This window comes from Xiphophorus hellerii, chromosome 2 (genome assembly GCF_003331165.1).
Source record: "Xiphophorus hellerii strain 12219 chromosome 2, Xiphophorus_hellerii-4.1, whole genome shotgun sequence".
NCBI classification, from domain to species: domain Eukaryota; kingdom Metazoa; phylum Chordata; class Actinopteri; order Cyprinodontiformes; family Poeciliidae; genus Xiphophorus; species Xiphophorus hellerii.
In genome coordinates, this window is record NC_045673.1 from 9,005,255 (window position 1) to 9,025,884 (window position 20,630).

General features: G+C 37.8%; 1 protein-coding gene across 2 annotated transcripts; it reads right to left on the reverse strand.

The window, feature by feature from the left end:
• Positions 1-372: 372 nt before the first annotated feature.
• tbc1d2b (TBC1 domain family, member 2B) lies at positions 373-18,422 on the reverse strand. Of its 2 annotated transcripts, none has more exons than XM_032582742.1 (13): positions 17,993-18,422; positions 14,432-14,582; positions 8,986-9,133; positions 7,428-7,582; positions 7,087-7,340; positions 4,735-5,145; positions 4,518-4,628; positions 4,220-4,413; positions 3,169-3,663; positions 2,968-3,085; positions 2,472-2,657; positions 2,073-2,200; positions 373-1,616 (listed from the first exon to the last, which is right to left on the reverse strand). In XM_032582742.1, exons 1-13 carry the CDS (start codon positions 18,332-18,334, stop codon positions 1,421-1,423), a joined length of 2,889 nt encoding a protein of 962 aa, XP_032438633.1. In that variant the 5' UTR covers positions 18,335-18,422; the 3' UTR covers positions 373-1,420. The 2 variants fall into 2 exon arrangements, with proteins under 2 accessions (XP_032438633.1, XP_032438630.1); XM_032582739.1 differs by having other exon boundaries at positions 2,078-2,200; positions 17,993-18,421.
• Between the last annotated feature and the right edge of the window lie 2,208 nt (positions 18,423-20,630).

Below are 20,630 nucleotides of genomic sequence, written 5' to 3' on the forward strand. Positions count from 1 at the left end.
ACTGCAGCAGAGAACGGTGGCTGATCGCTGTAAACAGGTTCAAGTGAGTGAAAAGATTTAAACAGCTGTAAATGATGCTTCAAAGAAACTTTCTCATCTTCCTCACATCGAATACCATCCATCAAGGTTTTCACAGTTCATTAGCCAAACACACACACACACAAGTTCTAATTCCTAAACAAATGGTTGGGATATCAAGTTGTCCACAGCGATCAGCAATATGGTCCTTCACATTCTGAAGATACCTGAATGTGGATCAACATGGAAGATTTTCCTTTTATTGTCAAAGTTTTAAGGAAAAATGCTTCCCTCATTAATTATGAATCACAATTCAATTTTTATAAAATCTGTACAAAGGCAGACTTTTTAACTATTATTATGAAATTATATAAAAATTTCACCAGAGTATCTATAAAATTGAGTGAAGACTTGAGAAACGTTACACTGCCACTCAGTGGACAAAAATAGCAAATACAACAGAATATTTTTTTCTGAGGTTAGGTTCAGAGAAAAGAAATGCAGAAAAAAAAACTAAAAGTTTCTGTAAAGTAAGGATATTTCACTAAAAAATACAGACAAAGCTGTCAGAGTTGAAAACAATATCCAATTTTCTCTGAATTACTTTTTATGTAAAAGAGGGATGCAAGTGGAAAAATAATCAGCTATATGAAGCAACTGTAAAAGAATTACTTACGGCTTTTTAAAATAACTAGATGATACAAATATTGAACACAAATATTAATGGACTGATTAATGGGACAATACTGGCTCTCAGTCATAAACATTAATTCTACCTGCCATTTATGCAACTGAAAACAGAAAAATATTTTGTTTTTAGCTCATCCATTCATTTCGACTTTTTAGATTTGAGGAAATTGCTTGAATGAAACTTTAAAAACTAAGGAACGTTTCAGCAAAATATTTCAGTTACAGCATGAATAATTCAAGTGCATCATAAGATAAAATGACAAAGAATCCTTTACAAGAAATAAAAAAGCTCTATGACCATGTTCCTTTCCTCAAAGAAAGGAAATAAAGCAGAAAATAAAAATAGATTTTTCTTTTGTGTAAATGTGAGCACAAAAAAAGAAAAAAGGAATTCTTCAAAAGGTATAAAAATGCTTGAAATTACTGTTTCGGGCTGCATGGTTAGGCAATATAGAAAAGTAAACTGCTGGCAACAAACAACATGAACATAGATAGCAAAAATACTTTACACAATGAAAAAATAATTGACAGGAATACTGATACAATGTGTTTTATCCTTTGATTTCAGTTCATTATTCAACAATTTTTGATGCAGAGGCCAACTCCGAACTGGGAAAATAAAACCCTTCAGCAGCTATAAAGCGTTCGCCGCTCTGTGGAGAAGCTCCCTTTGTCTTCATTCTTAAAGCGACACAGCCTGGAAATAAAAAGCTCAGTTATCCTCATCATCGTCGCTGACAAAGCTCCGTCGATCCAGACTCGTCTCCCTCTCCTTCAGGAATGTCTGTCTGATGGCCTCCAGCTCCGTCAGCTCCAGGCGAACCTTCTCCAGGTGGAAGGAGCGGCGGTTCTGGATTTGCCTCAAGGGGAACGGGTTCATGTCCACGAAAGCAATGTTCATCAGCTTCCTGGAAAATAAAACAAAAAATAATTTCTGATTAAAGTATTTTAAACAGCAGATAATATTATCCTCTTAGTTTTTGGGTTCCTCTCTAAATTACTAGCCTGGATGTGAACTGTCTTATCTCAGCTACATGAATGGAAATCACCTGCCTACAGCCCCCCCTGCTGGTGAGTGTCACTGTTTTCCAACAATCTCACAAGCAGCTGAATTTTTTTCTAATTCCCTCATATAGAATGAAGATGAACTCTTGCAATTTGAGACAGAAGTGAAAAATGTTTATGAGATTGTGGAAAATTATAATTAACATGTCAATCAATGCTGCACACTTAAAAAATTGATCATAGTATATCTCTTTTTTGTTTATTGTGCACATAAAGAGTATCTGGGTTATCATTTCCATCCTTACTGCTGGAGAAACATTGTTCTGAACAATGCAAAACCTTCCTGTTATCAAAGTGACCTGACCTTGAGTCCTAGGATTGTGCGCGTAAAGTATCGAAGGTATTTAAAGATGGCCGTCGTGTCCTGCAGCTTCAAAAACTCTTCTTCTTGGTATTTGAAGAGGGCGAGAGCAAATCGAAATATGATCTGTAGAAGGAAAAAAAAAAAAACATCGCATGACTTTCTGTTTGCACCTTTATGTGTTAAAAAAGAAAAAAAAAGCTGTTAAAACTGTCCACAAGCTGAAAGACGACAAAGTTTCTCTGTGAATTTTACAAGTTTCACACAAAGTCTTCACAGACTCTCAGGAATTAAAAGGTGTTAGTTAAGCTGTGATGTTTCCTTTACCCCTTTAACATGGCTCTGCGGCTCTCTGACCATGTTAAAAAAAAAAATTGTACTCTTTTCCATGTCTCACCTTTGGCCCCTCAAACAGGAAGGCATCCCAGATCTTGAACAGGATGTCGCTCACCACGCTGTCCACAAACACCACCAGGAACCAGTTGAAGGTGATGAGGGAGAAATCCACCTTGTGCTGCTCAAAGTGGGCGTGAAGGCGCGGCAACTTCTCACTCATCAGGTCCTTGAACACACGCTGGTCGACCTGCAGGAAGCAGACATTCACATTTTACAGAAGTTAGAGGTCGAATCTAAGAGGAAACTAATCAGCCGTCAAATAAATATGAAAGCACTCAAAAAACTAAAATTGTAATTAGGGCTGAAAAGATTAATCAGATTAATCGATTATTGAAATACTCGCCAACTAATTTAGTAAGAAATGAATCGTTAATTGGAGTATACAGTCTCTAAGAAAAGTCATTTGCTGAACTCTGATTGTCAGAATAATCGATAACTGAAATGACCATTAGTTGCAGCCCGACAACAAAACTCTTAACATAAATAAGCTAAGTTACCTGAGAGCCCAGCAGAGTCTTTGTGTAATAATCTCTTGGCATGAAGACCTCTATGATGGCTACAAGAGTCCAAAAGGCATCTTCTTGGTCTAGATAAAGCAAGGCGATTGCTGCTAGCCTAAGAAAACACACATTAAATAGGAATCATTTTAAAAGCCAGCAAATAATAGAAACCCAGAGGTGCCAGATGTGGTCCGGTACCTGTTGAGACCCTGACAGTAGCCGATGTCTGGATTCCTCCAGGAGAAGGCCACTAGAACGTTCCGCAGCTTGTGGATCCCGCCTGCGCTCGGCGAGGCGTAGTGCTTGTTGTTGGGCAACGTCCGGAGCAAGTCCAGCTCGATCTGCTTGGACGCCGGGTTGGGCCGATCCCGCGCCACGTTCAGCAGTGTCTCGTAATAATCCGGGGCCAAGTGGTCGCGGAACTTCTTGACGTGGGAGGTGATGCACCAGCGCCACACGATGGAGCGGTGCTTGTGCGGCACGCCGCAGCGGATCAGAGCCTTGAGCTCGGGGGAACGCACCAGGTCTCTGTTCATGGTGCTGGCCAGAAAGTTCTCCCACTTCACCCCGACTGAAACCTCCTGGTCGGTCATGGACAGGGACTTCAGCTCTAAGGCCCTCACCTTTGCAACCAGCTTCTCCTCTTCCTCCTCTTCCTCTGGGACCGTCTTGAAGCCATACACATCATATTCACTGACGGAGAGAGAAAATAAAATTAATCACCTTCAATCTGCAAACAGATAAAAAAAAAATTTATAAAAGAGAAGCTCAAAGGTAGAAACTAAAAGTTTCTTAGGGTTGCTTTGGATATATAATAGTACATTTGCACCATGACAGCATGCCTGAGCTTGTCTGGAAGTAACAGCAAATAATGACTGAAAAACACCAAGCAGCAGACAGAGTTTTTCCAGTCACCAATATTTTCATGCAGCTATAAATTAAAGTACAACAGGTCCTGGGGCTGCACAAACCTTTGAGAAACAGATTTCTTCTGCATAGATTTCAGGTGAAACACAAACAAAATCAGACAAGCTCTGGTCAGAATTTCCCTCTCAAATATTTTCACACTTTGTTACATTAAAACCACCAGATAATAGATTAAATAATAGATTAGAAGTCAACAGAATCTCTGCAGCTTCTCCATATTTACCACGGCTCTCAAGGCTGCTCCTTTGCTCAATACTCTCCTTGCCCAGCATGTCATTTTGAAGCTGAAAGGAAGAACTTAAATCTAGCAAACAATTAATACCTGACTGAATTTGGTTTGAAGATTTGGTGTTCGTTCTGGTCCGGGCTCTCCACCTGCAGGGCGTCCTCCAGTAATCTGGAAATGACTTCCCGGGCCGGGTCCTGCTCTGACGAACAGACCGGCTTTCTCACCTCCTGAAGCAGTACCAAATATTTACTCTCCACTTGACAGAGTTTGGCCTCCAGAGCTGTGCACTGCAACAAGGGTGGGAATAATAGTTTTAATTTCTCACACATTCATATTTGTGAAGATCGAGTTGAACTTACGCAAGTTTACAGTTTTTTTTTATTGTTTTTACCTTTGCTTCTAAAGCCTTTTCCCGAATCTCTGCATTCCTGCGCATGACAGTCAACTCCAGGATCTCTTTATTCAGAAACTTGTTTTGGGATTTGTAGCCTTGAAGACTGTCCTAAAATTGAAAATAAAAGAAGCAAAAAAGTTTACCAGTGAGATTTAAAATAAAACATCTTTCTGACCCCCCTCCCCCAATCTGGTTTAAGAATTGTCTTCTGCACCTTCAGGATGCTCAGTTCCTGCTGAGGTGGCGGAGAACCAGCGTCGCTCACATTCCCGCTCTGCTCAGAGTTTTCCTGCGACAGCTTCACGATGACCTGATCTTTGGCCTGGATGGTCTCCATCAGCATCCCCAGCTGGTCATTAATTTCCCCCACCTTGATTTTCAGACCCTTCAGCTCCTGCTGCAGGCTCTCTTTCTCCAGAGAGAGACGCTCCATGTGTCCACATAGTGACTGGATCTGTATGTCTCGCTCCTGGAGGACCGCCTCCAGCTGGGTGACGTCCTCCTGGGTCACAGCCGGACTGGGAGCCTGCTCCAGGGCTGCAGACGGATCCGGAGCTGCTCGCCATGCACTGGGCCTCTCAAACTGGGAGGTTCTGAGAGTCTGCTGCAGGAGCCTCACCAGCTCCTACAGGGGCAGGAAGACGAGAACTTTTTGGAATTAACAAAACCTGAAGCTTAAACTGTGAAAACATGGAATCTATGGCAAGCAATCAACTACATTTATTTTGGTGGGTAAAAAATATAGAGGAAGTCACAGTGACGAGGTTAATGAGATCATTTTCATGCTCCGACTTTCTCCTGTAGTTGTAGCCATCTTTGTTTCTATTAGGCTGGCATTCTAAGACGCAACATTACTATTGTTACTATTACTACCTTATTTGGAATAATCAGTATCTCAAAACATCCTAAGTTATTAATACATCACAACATCAAGTCCTACAATATGTGTCGAACTCAAGGCCCGTGGGCCAAATCTGGCCCACCAAAACTATTTATGTGGCCCTCTAGGCTTTTAGAGGGCCACATAAATAGAACCTTAAGTTGACTGTTGTGTGCTTAAGTATTTATCAATCAAATAAAATAATTTTTTATTTGTAAAGTGCCAAATTACATCAATGTGAGAATGTTAATTAGTTAATTTTAAGAAGTACTCTTTCAATGAAGGGAAAGCTATAATATTTTAACAGTTTGTAACAGGTAGTTTTATCAGCCACAACCAGACCTTTAAGGACATTTGTGATCTTGATGTGACCCGGAATGAAAATGAGTTTGACATCTGTGTCTAAAAGGTCAAAATATGTGTTCAAATCCCACTCAGTTAACACGAGCAATGAGGAATCTGAAGTGCATCAAGGTGTACAATTCTTTTGGATATTATAACAAGGGTTCCTACACATTTTTCAATAAAAAATGTACAATTTCTTCATAAACTATACACTTTGATAGCATAGCGCCATTTAGCTGCTTTTTGTGGCGACTGAACTAACGTGGGTCAACTCTACCTTCAAATCTATAACTCTCTCAAGAAAATAATTGAGCATCCCATAATAAATACAAACTCTTTGAAACATAGTTTGTAAACTTTGGTACATTTACTTCATTTCCTAAATAAAATTAAAAAAAAACAAAAGAAAACAAAAAAAAAACATTTAGTGTCTTTGCCATGTGAACCAGACCATGTGACAGACAAGTGAACTGTTCATCATAAACAAGCAGAGTGATTCTTAATGTTACAAGATACAAAGTTATTGAGCACAAGGGAAAACCTTTCCGTCTATGTTCCAGCCCTCACTTACACCAAACATGAAAACAGGACAGGAAGAGCAGGATCTCAAATACAAACAGCAGGTTTACAGCCTGGGAGAACTCGGAGTAGAGTTCCTGCTTTTTTTTTTTAAAGAACCAGTTGAGCTAGTTAAGAATTTATGTTCTTAACTAGCTCAACTGTCCTAAAGGGAGGCTTTCCAGATGTATCAGATCTCTCTGCCGGCTTGGAAACGTTCATTGTGACGTTTGCTCCTTATAAACTTTTATGGTCAATATAATCTTTGTGCATGTATTTTTAATTATTTACTTTTTTATAAAAAACTGTTTTGAAAGTTGTAATGCAACACATAAAACGGAAATGAACAATAATGTGGCTGAAAGTGTGTGGAGGGAAAAAAACAATTCATTGCATCAGCTCTGAAAGAGTTAACCTGAGAAAATGTGATGTCTGCTTTAAAAGGAGTCACTTTTAGCTAAAGCAACCAATCAGCTGTGGAGAAATTAAAAAAAAAAAATGTAAAAAAGAGAACAGGAAGAAATGGAAAGAAATGAAGCAGCTGTGATTGTTTTCGACAGAACTACTCTTTCCTTATTTCAGACTGAAGCATGACTAATCACTCCTTGTCTTCCTGTATCAGTGAGAGCTGAGAAATGACACCCAACCTTTTAGTCTGACATGGCAAGACTGGGTGTGTGAAAGCACGATGCAAACTTTCAATGAAAAGAAGTCTGTAAAAAGTTCTTATAAAATAAAGCATCATAAAGTTTGATAAAACAGTACAAAGAAGAATAAGCTCACCTTCTGGCTGGCCAGCTCCTCCCTGAGTTTGATTTGCTCCTGCTGCATTTGGTTCATCTCATCCTGCTGGTTCTGGAGGCGGAGCTGCATCTCCAAAGATTTGCTGCCGTTGCATTCCCCTGTCGGACTCTCAGAACCGCGTCTCTCCACGCCTCGTCCGAACTTCCCTGGTCCCCGCACGTCTCGGAGCAAGAGCCTCTGAGGTCGATGACGATTTCGCCCGAAATCGAAGGTGAACGCCGAGCCAAAAGAATCTGAGCAAGAAGAGGAGCAAATGCAGAAAGGAATGCTAGAGCAGAATTCATCGCCAAGCAGTCGCGGATGAGCGAGAGTGGACTCACGTCTCTGTGTGTCCAGATGAGTTTTCTGTTCGGGGAAGTCCTTAGGGGGAGCGTCCAACATCTCCCACTCTTCTGAGCTGCTGTTGTGGTTGCTGGTGTAAAACACGCTGCGTCTGTTCTCCACTCGGCCTGGCCGCAGATTAGACATGGAGTTCCTGAGAGAAAAAAAAAAAAAAAATAGGAGAAACCGATTTAAACTCAACTGTCTGCAACTTTGTGAAAGTTACTAGGCTGAGTCAAAGTTCTAAATGTCAGCTGAGGAAAATTAAGCTGCAGAAAAATAACACAGATCATTCAGAAACAATCCAACTAAATGAGGACTTCATTTCCACAAAATGTCCTTCTAGTGTAAAACAATACAGAGTACTTCAATGAAATATTTATACACTTTCAGCTTACTCACATTTAGTCAAGTTCCAAACAAAAACTTTATTTCTTCAGATTTTATGTGACAGACCAACACAAAGTAACTGAAAAGGAAAAGAAATCCCAAAATATATGCAACATTCAAGCAATTTTACTCTGATCTAAGAAAATAAAAATCTAATGCAACCAACTGCCTTTAGAAATCATTTAGTCAATAAATAGAGTAAAACAATGAGTATCAATGGGTATTCTCTAGATAAAAAAAATCTGTTCTGTGATAATTACAGCAGCAGGTAACAAAACATCCTTAGCTTTGAATCTCATATAGCACTGTTCAGTCTACCATGGGAAAACCAAAAAAAACCAATAGATTAACTGCAAACTGATCAAGACATGGTCAGCAAAAACTGTCAGGCCAGGAAATAATAATTTGATGACGAAATAATTACTCACCAAATTTTGTGGAAGAGCAACAAGAAGAAAACTGCTATTGAAAAATGTTATGAGAAGTACCTACTTGTGCAGTGCTAGTAGATACATACTGAAAAAGCCTTGCATAAAGAAATTGAAAGATAAGCAGTTAGATACCTAACTTAAGTACTTAGGTACTTAAGTTTTGATTTATTTTGTATTGACAAAAGTACAATAATTACAAATGAAAACCATGCATTTTAGATTTTTATGAGTAAACAAAATCTGAAAACATTTATGGGCTGCTCTGTGTTAACACAATTGTGTGTTTGATGATGTGAAAAACATGTTGAAAAGTTCAAGATCAGTAAGGAACTTTCTATTCATCATCATACTGACTTAGTAAGAAATTTAACACTAGCAGCATTTGACTCTGACGTACAAACACTTTGTCACAACATGAAAATGTAATGCATGCTGTACATCAACCCGTCTATTTAGGGATCAAATCTTTTGAGCAAATATGTCTACATACTAGAAAGAGGAACTCTTGATTGTTGAACAGTTGATAAACTGGTGAACTACAGATGTGACCACTTCCTCTACTACAGTTGGCCTCAGGCAGAACCAAAGCGATTTTCTTCCCTCATTTAGAGACACAAACCAGACAAAGCCTGCAATAACTTGGCAGCAAGCCTACAAAAAATCCTGAACTTTGTAATAAAACAGCTGGAGGTACAAATTATGCTTTGAAGAGCCCTCACTAGGCTTTCAGCCTTACCTGAGCTCTGTACCAAAGTTTTTGAGGGAGAAGGGCCCTCTGGCTGACTGGATTCCCACCATTCCTCCTACATCCATTTCTGTGTCCATAGCAAAGTCGCTGCGGACTTTCTCCATGCTTTCACTTAGCTTCTCAATGAAGATAGCATCTGAAAATCATAACAGAGTTTATTAGAATCAACTAATAAGTGCAACAGTCCAACCGCTTCAACGCAAAGGAAATATACCTATCAGTAAAAGGATGCAATACATTTGAGGTAAATAAGGAAAGCTGATTATGTTTCAACTTCCTGACATCCTGCAGAACGACTCAAATCAGACATTCTTTCTTGCACGAGTGTATGGAAACATTTCATGAAGGATCAAGAACTTGTAACAAAAAAAGAGGGAAAAAACAGAAGAACAAAGTTGTTTGATAAAATTATCTAGAAACAGTGAGATCTCAGTCTGCTTAAATGTTCAAACTAAGTCAACCACTAATGTTCAAATTAAGTCAACCACTAAACAGCCCTGTTTCGTTTTACACTTGATAGTCTGATATCATGCAATCAATAACCTTTGCTGATCTAACAAAAGTTTTAAAATGTTAACTTTTCCCTCAAACCAAGATGTGACGAAATACAGCAGGCCTTCCAGACATTCTGGTAAGTTGCACAGGTCACACACATTTCAACATAGCTAAGAAAAAAAGAAGTGTACTTGTGTCAAAATTGAGAGAACACAGGATATGATGATGCAAATCTATGACTTTGCAGACTGAGAACCATGCCCGGCTTTGAATCGAAGCGCAATAAACTGCAAGCAACAAACAACAAATATCTCTTTAAAATATTAGTGGGTGTGTGATTAAGTGCAACAAAGGCTCTATTCCAGGATAATTGTGATTATAATATTAATCATCAAAAGGATTGATATTATGATTTGTGTGGCTTCTCAATTCACAGTTCTCTGTAACCAAAGTTGCACTTAACTCCAACGTGCACTGATCAGCTCCACGAAGCAACAGTTGCTGGTCCACAAAGTCTTCAGTAACCATTGCTTGTTTTTCACTTTTTTTTATTATTGCAGTCTATAGTAAAAACATTAAGATAAAGAGCAACAGTTTATTACTCCACAGTTGACTATATTTTATGATCATCTGTGGTTAAAGGCAGTAAAGACAGATCAAGGTTAACTTGCACCCCACATCCTCTGCAGGCATACTTTAACTGAGAGCTGCCAATACCAGAGCCTTCACCTCCATCTTGATTAGATATATCCAAAATATTAAAGCATCTGTTACACAGATTTGTTTTTTGAAAACTAATTTAAATGTAAGACATCTCAATTTATTCAACAGCAGTCTCCCTTAAATCAGTAAAACAATTTAAGTTTTGTGGGTGTTTTCCGCAACACTAGAAAACACCCACTGCCAATTGACTGAACATGCAAATATGCGACAAAACTCAGTGAGAGTCACAACTATTATTTTTTTCTTAAGCTGAAATTGTTCTAGATGAACAACAACTCAACCACTATCAAAAAACACTAGAAATGAAATCATGCCAATATGATGAATGCAGCAACCTTATAATTATTTCAGCTTTTCCATTATTTATACCATAGGTGTCAAACTCTGGCCCGAGGGTCAAATTTGGCCCACAGTGTAATTATATTTGGCCCGCAAGGCAATTTCAAATTAATATTAGAGCCGGACCGCCGGTATTATACGGTGGCAACGCTGTGACGCCCCATTCAACGCTTATACTACAAATCCCATAATGCTCTGCTGTGTTTTTGGCACTTGAATCAGGGACAGAGGCAGACACACATCCTCCTCTGTGTCAGTAGCACTTATGGTAGCAGACATGGATGTATTAGGAAGGTGGTGATCTGTCTTCTTGCGCACTCCTTCGGTTGAAAAGCCCCGGCGCACCCAGCCTCCCCGTGCCTCTTCCCCAAACCACACTGCGACCTCAAACTACAGCTGTCACTGTGTTACCCTACCAAAAAATGGCGAAAAGAAAGACAGAAAATAGAACTTTTCTGGACAGGTGGGAGACAGAATATCTGTTTACATATGTATGTGAGCAACTTTTCTCCTCAATGAAGATGACGAAAATGTCTCACAGGAGGCGTCTGACTGACGAACACCTTTGTTCGATAATGAAGGTTTCCTCAGCTCAAACCCTGAGCCCCGACATTGATGAACTGGCATCCAAGAAAAGATGCCAGGTATCTGGCTTTAGCCGCATCAGAGTAGATCAGTGTGTCGCAAAATGAGCAATAACTAAGTTTTCTATGCACCTTTTCTTGTTACTCCTAGGCCTGAATGGTTTATTCATAGTTTATTTAATGATTTATTCATAGTTGTTATGTTATTTTATTTTCAAATTTATTAGCCTGTGTATGAAGCTAATTTTGACATTTACCTCAGAAAGGAGGCATTCAATTTTTATTTAATATGCCATTTATATGTTTTATTATTATTTTTAGCAACTCAATTATGCACGCCTGCACTTTTAAGTTATATAAACCTTGCTTGTTCAATATTTATTTATAAAATGTTCAACCTTGGCCCGAGGCTTTGTTCAATTTAAAATTTTGGCCCACTGTGTATTTGAGTTTGACACCCCTGATTTATACCGATAGCAACTAATGGTGCACTAATCAATCGACCGGCCCCAGTTTCCTTAATCTTGGGTGATCGGCAATCAATACATATAAGTGAAACCAATCTTATCCATCTCCGCAAAGATCTGAAAAGAAGAAAACAGGTCTATAGTCTAACCTATTATGTAAGTTTTGTTTGTTTTCATAATGTGACATATTAAATACTAAGTGAAGAGATTTTTTTTTAGTCTAGTTAATTTAGTAGTTTGGAGAGCAATGGTTTTCATTTATATTTGAGAGCACTACCTCATGTGTGGATAGAACAAGTTTGTATTTTTTCACAGGTACCGTTAGATATTTTTCAATAAAACTGGAATGTTGAAGGTGTATTGTGACCTTATAAGACATCACAGTGTCAGTTCTTTAAAAAAAAGAAAAAGAATTGGCCTGTTAGCCTTTTTAAAGATCGGTGATTGGTCAGAAAACTGCAATCGGTGCACACCTAATAACCATGTAAGTAAAGGCTTAAGATAAAAGAAAACTGCAGGGTATGTCAATATGCTAAATACATCAAGATTGAGCAGATATGTGTAGAAACAAACTTCTCTGTGGACACACCAATACGTACTATACTATTACTCTGTCAAAGAAGTTTTAATATCAAATAACTCGAGTCAATACAAAAAGTTTTACATTTATTATTTCATTAGTTAAACCAGTCTGACCTCTGCTGAAAAAGGAATTTGTCCTTAACCTAATAATTGCTTGAGCCACTTTGGCGCTAACAACAATCAGTAAAGGCCAATGATTAACAAGGAGTCTTTTACATCACTGTGGAATAATTTTGGGCCATTTTCTTTAAGATTTAAGGCGTTTTGTGTATCAACAAACTGTTATTATACCCTGTCACACTACTACCACAATACTTAACCGTAGGTATGATGTTATTTTTCATACCTATGCCATGACCAAAGATAATCAGAATTATGCTGACTTTGAGAATGCCTTAAAATAACAAGCAATGTAATAAAACACCAAGTAATGGGATGTTTGCACCATGCTCTGGTTTGGAGGAAAACTATTAAAGCTGTAAAGCAAACAACATGGTCGGGTTACGTACCACAGAACTTCAAACTTATCAGTCTTTATGATCAACTTTTTGGGTTTGTTTTAGTTTTTATGATGTTCTTTTTCTGAAAAGAACATCATACCTGCGGATGAGGAATGATGCAATAGGATACATCAGATGCAATAGGATGAATACCTTAATTTAAAAAAAAAAGCTTTTTGTATTTACACTGACAGTGTTTGACAATGACATTTGTTTTAAACATAAATGTACTTCCTCACAACATTGCAGGAAGTGGTAACCGATGCTAATTGAAGCTGATCAACTCCCTAAAATGCTAATTATTATTATTTGATGTGTGCTAATAAAAAAACTTCCTTCTTTTATATGTTTAGTATTAAAATGAATTAATTATTCTAAAAACAACAACATATTTTTAACAATATAGAGTTATATCATCCATAAAATATTTAGCAACTACTTTTAAATAAAAAAAAAAAAAAAGCCAAAGCTCTTGGCAGAGATAAAAAAATGACTTCAGAAGTTTTGACCTGCATCAAGCTCAATTCATGTCCAACATGCTAGTCTAAACACCCTTACACAGGCCCAGATGAGGAAAGATAACTCAGGTATTTGAACATTATGAAGACAAAGATAAGAACAGAGAACACTCTAGAAAGGGGAAAACATGTGAGTTATTTGAATAGGAACAGGAAAGAAGGCAGGACCCATAGTTCAGATCACTCAGCCGAATGACAAAATATCTCCCCCCATAAAGACATGGTGCTTAAACAACAACAAATGACAAGACTATATAGGTCAAAGAACAATTTTTAACACATTTTCATCCACATGTTAAGTACAGTCAATATTTTTTTTCACGCTCAGACAGTTTAGTGCAACTCAAATGCTTTATTTCAAAGTAACAACAAAGTATACTCTGCTACAAAAAAGTTAACTTGTAAAGCTAAAAAACAGAAATGATGAATGTGCACAAGAATTTGCCTTAAATACATTATTATGATCTGTTTTGGAAGATCAGCAACATGGTCCAATTCTTCATAATCTACTTTTTTATGTCACAAATTATTAGAAAAATTTCAAATAATAGTTAGCATAAAACTATGTTAACTCAATGAGCTTTCTAGTAAATTCTAGAAGAACTGCAGAACATAAAAACATTATGATTTGTAGTGGTCAAATCCAAATAGTTTTGATAATCTAATTCAGAGATGACCCGGATAGGGACCAGAAGCAAATAATTTTACTATTGACTGGCTCTGAACGGTCAGCCACTCACAAGCTAAAAATTCAATAAACCCATCCCTTGTTACCAGGTCATTCTCACAACAACACTCTTCAGTGTAGAAGTTAAAACTGCAGGAAGAAATCTAAAAAGTAAGCCATTTTTAGTGTCAGTGAAGCGTTTAAAATGAAATCAGAGGAATAATTAGCTGTAAGAAGCTTCCAGGAGGCAAGCTGTGTTTGAATTTGATGACATGAAACATCAGTAACTCCACCCAGGTAAAATGTCATTAAGCAAAAACCTAGCTCTAATATCATTGATGTCAATTCACTTTTCTTTGTCTCTTGCATTCTAATTCTTTAAGGGCCTCACATTCCAACACACTGTTTCCAGAGAAACACAAAAACCCTGAAACCAAATATTTCCGATAGTTCCGTTTGGAGCAGAAAGTAAATATTAATCTGCTGCCAACAGGAGGTCACAGTCATCTGATGTGTGAGAATGGTGAGGCCGTTGCTGAATGTGTGTGTTCTTGCCTACCGCTGTCCTTGCCCACGAGGCCGGTGGGAGGGTAGGCCTGCGTGGGAGAACTCCAGCTGTCTCTCTTCCCCGTGCCTTTGGTGTTGCTGTACTCCCAACGCTTCTGCTGCAACTCCTGGAGCCAGTAATGCATCACCTGTCTGCTGGGGGCCTGGAAACGAGTGCACAGACCCACAGTTATTCACATGTAGGGGATAAATAGAAACTTCCCCTTTCAAATGTTGCAGTACAGCATTTTAAATAGCCATAGGGCAGTTTCCAGCAACAACGGAAAACTTTTTTTTAATAAGATAAGATTTATTTGTCATTGTCATCAACAGATTACAACGAGATTGAGATTTGCTCGACTCGAGTTAAAATGCAGGTTATGTGTATATACATAATATACAATATACATACATAAAAAAGATAAAGAAATAAATAGTACAAAATGAGAAATAAATAGACATCAGAAGATGGTTGCAGCGCCTGGAGGTGTCGCAACAAAATGTACATTTTTAACAAAGTGGTGTCAAATACATATATATATATTTTTTTTTCAAAGTCAGATTCAAAAGAACTAAAATTTGTCAGAGAAAGTTTTGGCCAGCTGCTTGGCACGAGAAAGAGTGATGCTTCCTCCCCCACCTGTTGATGCAAACAAATAGTGGTTCCTATCGTTTTCCTTCCTTGCAAGAAACACAAGGTCACCTGATTGACAAGTTTTGGTAGAGAACCTGATGTAGTCTCACTAAGCATTTTTAGTAAAGTATCAAAATTAAAAGAGTATTCTCTAAAATAAAAACGTCTAAGTAAGCTTATATCATTATTAAGCTACTGACTGGAAAGATCAAACCCCCCCCTGACGAGCAAGATAAAGAACGAATGCATGAAACTATCAGTAGCAATTCTATGGAACAGCCATTATTGCTGAGATATTCTTTTTTAATTTTGTATTTAGGAGCAATAATTAACACCTGCATTTTGTCAGGACTTAGCTGGAGAAAATTATAATCTAATTTTTGTCTGATTTATGATAGCCACTTGATTAAATTAGACGACTAATGGAACTCAGATGCCCCAGCAAAACGGTAAAGCTGGAGGTCATCTGCATAAATGATAACCACATTTACAAGAAATCAGAAATCAGACTGAAATGTATTCTCCTGAAAAGGGGAGTTGTTTTGCTACAACTTTTCCCAAAATTTTGATTCAGGCATTGTGCATACTGTTGCAGGAAGAATAACCAGAGTGATTGTTATTCTGTTCACACTATCCATCAAAAGCATAGCGTTGTCCTAGTTTGAATTGGTAAAATATGAAGTTCTGGCTCGTTTAGCCATGTAATTGAACAAGTTACAGCCAATGGACTTTGAACTTGGTAGCTTTAAGTAAACAGTTAAAATTGTGGATATTTTAACTGATCCAGTTGAGTTAATAAAAGTAATAGTCAGGTTTCTATTAGCCTTCTAAATAAGCAGATAGCTTATTTGGATCCTGTTGACGAGCAGTGCACAGCAACAGATGGGGGCGGGGCAGTGCAACATTATACGTTTCATAGCTAAAGGAAACTATAGTGCAAGTAATGTATTATCTGATCCCACAATAAGAGGACAATAAAACTGAATTTTGACCAGCAGTAACTCTTTAGAGTCTTGACACACCTTATTCGGCTTAAAATGAAAGCAGCAAGATCAAGTTTATGATACCACAGGAATCTCAAATCAGTCCATATCTAATTTTAAAAAAAACAATGTTTCCACGCTGCAGTTACATTGAAAAAAAAAAATGAAAAAAAAAGTTGTGCATTTACAGTCCAGGAGCTTTACAAATAACTGGTTACTCTTTGGCTCAGTCATGTGAAAAAGCAGAGAGGCTGGTTTCAGTCTCAGTTCCAGCCTCTAGCTGTACAAGCTGTTTGGTATTAGCCAGTCAGACCATCTGCTGAAAAAGAAACTGACTTTAGACAGTGGGAGCCAGGCCACCTGTCTTACTCACAGTCATATGACAGCAGAGAAGACTGAGGCAGCATCACATGAAGTGCTGTGACCAGTGAGCCCAATAGTGAGTGGATTAACACTCAGTTGATTAAGGGGCAAATAGATACTGCCTGCATCATCCCCTTATAACAGCTTTTCATTTGATTATGTGGGTCATAGTTTCGAGAATTTCTAAGGCTAATAAAAGTAAATTAGGCCAAGCAAGGAGTAGATTTGATCAAATATAGACTAGAGTCAGGATTTAACTCCAAGGTTTCATTTGGAAGAGAATGCAAGTTGAATGCTTCTTTATTTTGAAGAATGAAGCACTGTCTTTTGGTTGAACAAAAGGGCTGTCACAGGTGAATAATCTGAGTTTTATTTTTGCTAACAAGCAGAACATTTACCAAATATAATTTTTTCTGAATATTTCCCTACATTATCTAAAAGAATAAAAAAGGTCAATTATTTTAAGCGCTGAAACTTTATTGCAAACATTTCGATTAATAATTGTCAATTTTGAAACATAAAATTTTTTTGAAACAGTCTTTTTTTTTTTTTTTTAGATACAAAAAGTTCTGGTTGGAACCTTTGTATTTGCACATCTCTGGTACCACCGTAAATCTGACGCACAAGCCACAAATACAAGCAATAGTTGACAACGCAACGTTTACTGTAGGCTATGCTTGAAAAAAAAAAAAGACCATATGAGACACCAGTTGTATCAGCTCCAGTCCTTTTTGTCCTGGAGCTGATACAACTGTTTAATTTAGCATCAAGAGGAGTTTTCTAATTTAAAATGTTGCTTATTTTGTTGATTTAAAATGTGATTAACTGCCAGTCATTCATTGCAGTTCACATAATTAACTCAAAAATTTTATGAAGTCCCACCTCTACTTTTTTAAGTATAATTTTGCATAAGAACATGTTACATATTTTGGTGAAAACTGAAGGGCAAATTATTCATTAATTTCATCTTTCTAAATGTTGCAGTTGTCTTTATCTTTTTTTATCCTACATGCTTAGATCTTGTCACTATCTAAATGTTCTGTGAGTGCCTTTTCAGATGAATTTGTTTGCTTTGATAAACATTGGAAATTTTCGTATCATGCCAAGTCTCATGATGTATTTATTTTAAAAAAGTAAAGCAGAGATTGATGTGGGTGTCAGAGAAAAACATTGATTCACCTTAACTAATTCATTGTTTTCTTGCTAGCTAACTATAATGCAAAACATAGTTAATTTTTCAATCCCAAATGTAAACAATAACAGGAAAACAGGGAGGTTTGTGGAAATGTGGAGGATGGTGGGCCGTCAAATGAAATTCTGCTCAGGGCCTCATTCAATTTTTGGTCGGCTCTGAACACACACACACAATCAGCTGGTGAAGTTTCGGCCTGTGGTAGGTTATTTTCAACACAACTTCTCTAAAAAGATCTGCCACTCGACACATTTCCACGGGTGTTTTAAAAGTAAAAAAAAAAAACCCAATTTGTTAGAAAGGGTGTGTCTGTAGCCTTTCCTGAGACAGAAAGGAAACGACACATGACAAAAACAATTATCTGCCGAGTGTTGTGATGGAACTGTTGAAATAAGTTCCTACCTTCAAGAGAAATTCCTTCCCAGCTGTACGGATCTCGAACTGTCCCTCTTCCCCCTCCACGTCGTACATGAAGCAGGCATCGCCTATATCGATGTGTCCGAGAGGCAGGGCATCTTGGGGAGTCTTGAAATAATACAAGTAACATTTCCTCGGGTCGTACACGAACCACCTCAGTTTGTAGCCCCTGAGAGGCCCCTTGCCGGAGAGTTTGTTCAAGTAGCCGCACAGCTTGGAGGCCTGCTCCTTCGCTCCCTCCACCTCGGCCACATCTAGAGACTTGACGGACAGCAGCCGTGAAGTCGTGCAGGAGCTCTCCCCGCTGCCATCCTCCTCTTCGTGCATCTTTCTTAGAAGTTTCTTCTTCTTGCAGCCCCGCAGATGGCAACTCCTGGGTCCATCCGCATGACTGCTTTCCCCCAGAAAGGGGGTGCTGGGAAATGTAGTTTGACGTAGTTGTGACGTGTTAGTGAGAGGTATGCGCTCGCAGAGGGCTGTGCTACCGAGAAGCGCCACAGGGAGATGCTGTTTTATAAGGCAAAGAAAATAAAGCGACAGACCGGAAACAGAGGGTAAGCTCTTCTCTTCTTTGTGTGAGAGACTAAATTAGGAAATTAAAATTTCTTTTATTTGAGATATGAGATATAGTCTGTACGATTTAAAACAAAGTATAAATTGTTTTGAGCTTAACTTGTTCTGTCCTCTAGATCTGGAGGAAATGTTAACCTACAGCTTTTAGAGATCCATCATACCCTGGAAATCTCTTGAATTTACTTTTGCAACTGATTGTAAAAGTGCATAATTCCTATTAGGTACATCTAATAGGGGGACTTTAATACTCCCCCTATCAAATACATGTCAGAGTCACCTGTTGCTTAAGTTGCATATTCACCATTAGCCTCAGTGCCTACATTTATCTAATACTTTAACTGTCACTATTTTACCATTTTGTATTTAGGTGTTTTTATTAGTCAGGTGAATGAATGGATGTTGAATTGATGTTTGACAGTTTATGTCTGGTGAATCAACTTGGAAATTGTTTTCACAATACCCATTATCTAAAGGTATGTTTGAATAAGATATGAATTAGTTGTTGAATCTTAAAAATTCAGAAAGTGAAGAAGGTCAGCTGAATGACTGACAGGATGATATAGAAACATGCTCCAGGTGTGAGCCAGATCTAGAGCAACACCACATAAAAGTGAAGAGCTGATGCCAGGCAAGTAGGTTAAGATAAGAGTTATCTTTTGTTTTATTTTTTCCACACATACTTAGTATGTATGTTATGCATTCTAGTCATAAAATTACTAATAATAAAAAACAAACTAAGTAATAAGTACAATGTGGATATATTTTCTGCACATCATGTTTTCCTTTCTCCCACACTTCTGCAACACCTGCATTGTCATTCCATCCAACACATGCTAGAAAGTACAGCTGCGAAAACAAAACATAAGATATACATATGATAAAAGATAATTATGACGTCAAAATTTCCTACATTGTGAACAGAACTGTAGTGGAATTTATAATCAATCTCTCTCCTTCTTGTAAAACTTTCAGCTGAAGATTAGTGCTACTTTGGACTAGATTTATTCATATCAAAGCTGCAATCTCTGATGTGGGCGTGTACTTAATGTATGTATTTCGCAGTATGATTCATAAGAGGAGAAGAATGAGAGTTCAAGCTGCCGGAACTCACTCTGAAGGTGAAACAAAAACACACCTAAGTTATTCAGATGATTAATGGGTACAAACCTGTTGTACTAGGGTGTATGTGGGCCCCAGTACAGTGAGTAAACAGTAGGTGATTAGTGTTATGCTGGGAAATACACCTATTGTTTTTCCCATTTTGAACCAACGCTTTACAGTGAAAACTCCCAAACCACCTGTGCAACTGTCCCCAATTACAAGTTCTGATAATCCTCTGGTAAGATTTATATTCTAGCTACTTAGGAAAGCTTAAAGAGTTCAGGAGGTTGTTTGTTTGTTTTACCTCGAGCTCGAGGCATGAAAAGCAGACAGACGGGATGCGGTTCAGTTGCTGTGACATTTTATGGGCGACAAATTGTGACCTTTCAAGGATACACATCCCCCCTCTGAGAGGTGGGCTGTCATAAAGCCACTGTAACCAAAATAGTTCAAACAGCTTCAAGAATGTTCATTTTATTTTTAGGAACCTTTTATATTCATTTTTAATCAGTTGAATTTTGACAAATCATTTGCATAGCAACGTTTGTTCTTTTCAAAGATGGATACAGTGATAAGAATTTACCTCAAACCTCACATCTCCCCCAGAGGAGTGAGCTATGAATCACAAAGTGCTGTAAAACAGACAGTCTGCACTGCTACCAGTATGCTGAAATTATAGGCTATGTTACTGTAGCGGTTGTTAGTCATACATGGAACATAAAATACGGTTATTGCCTTATTCTTCACGTGTAATATAAACACAAAAAAATATCACAGGAAAATATGATACCAGAATCAATTTAAAAAATGTTTAAATGAAATTATTCTCTTATTATTGTCAGAAAAATAAAAGAATCATTTACAGTACCAAAAAATAATCCTGTTACACATCATTGCTAATAAATGACACCTGGTTTAATCCTAACAAATGGCCTTTAGAAATGGTAAC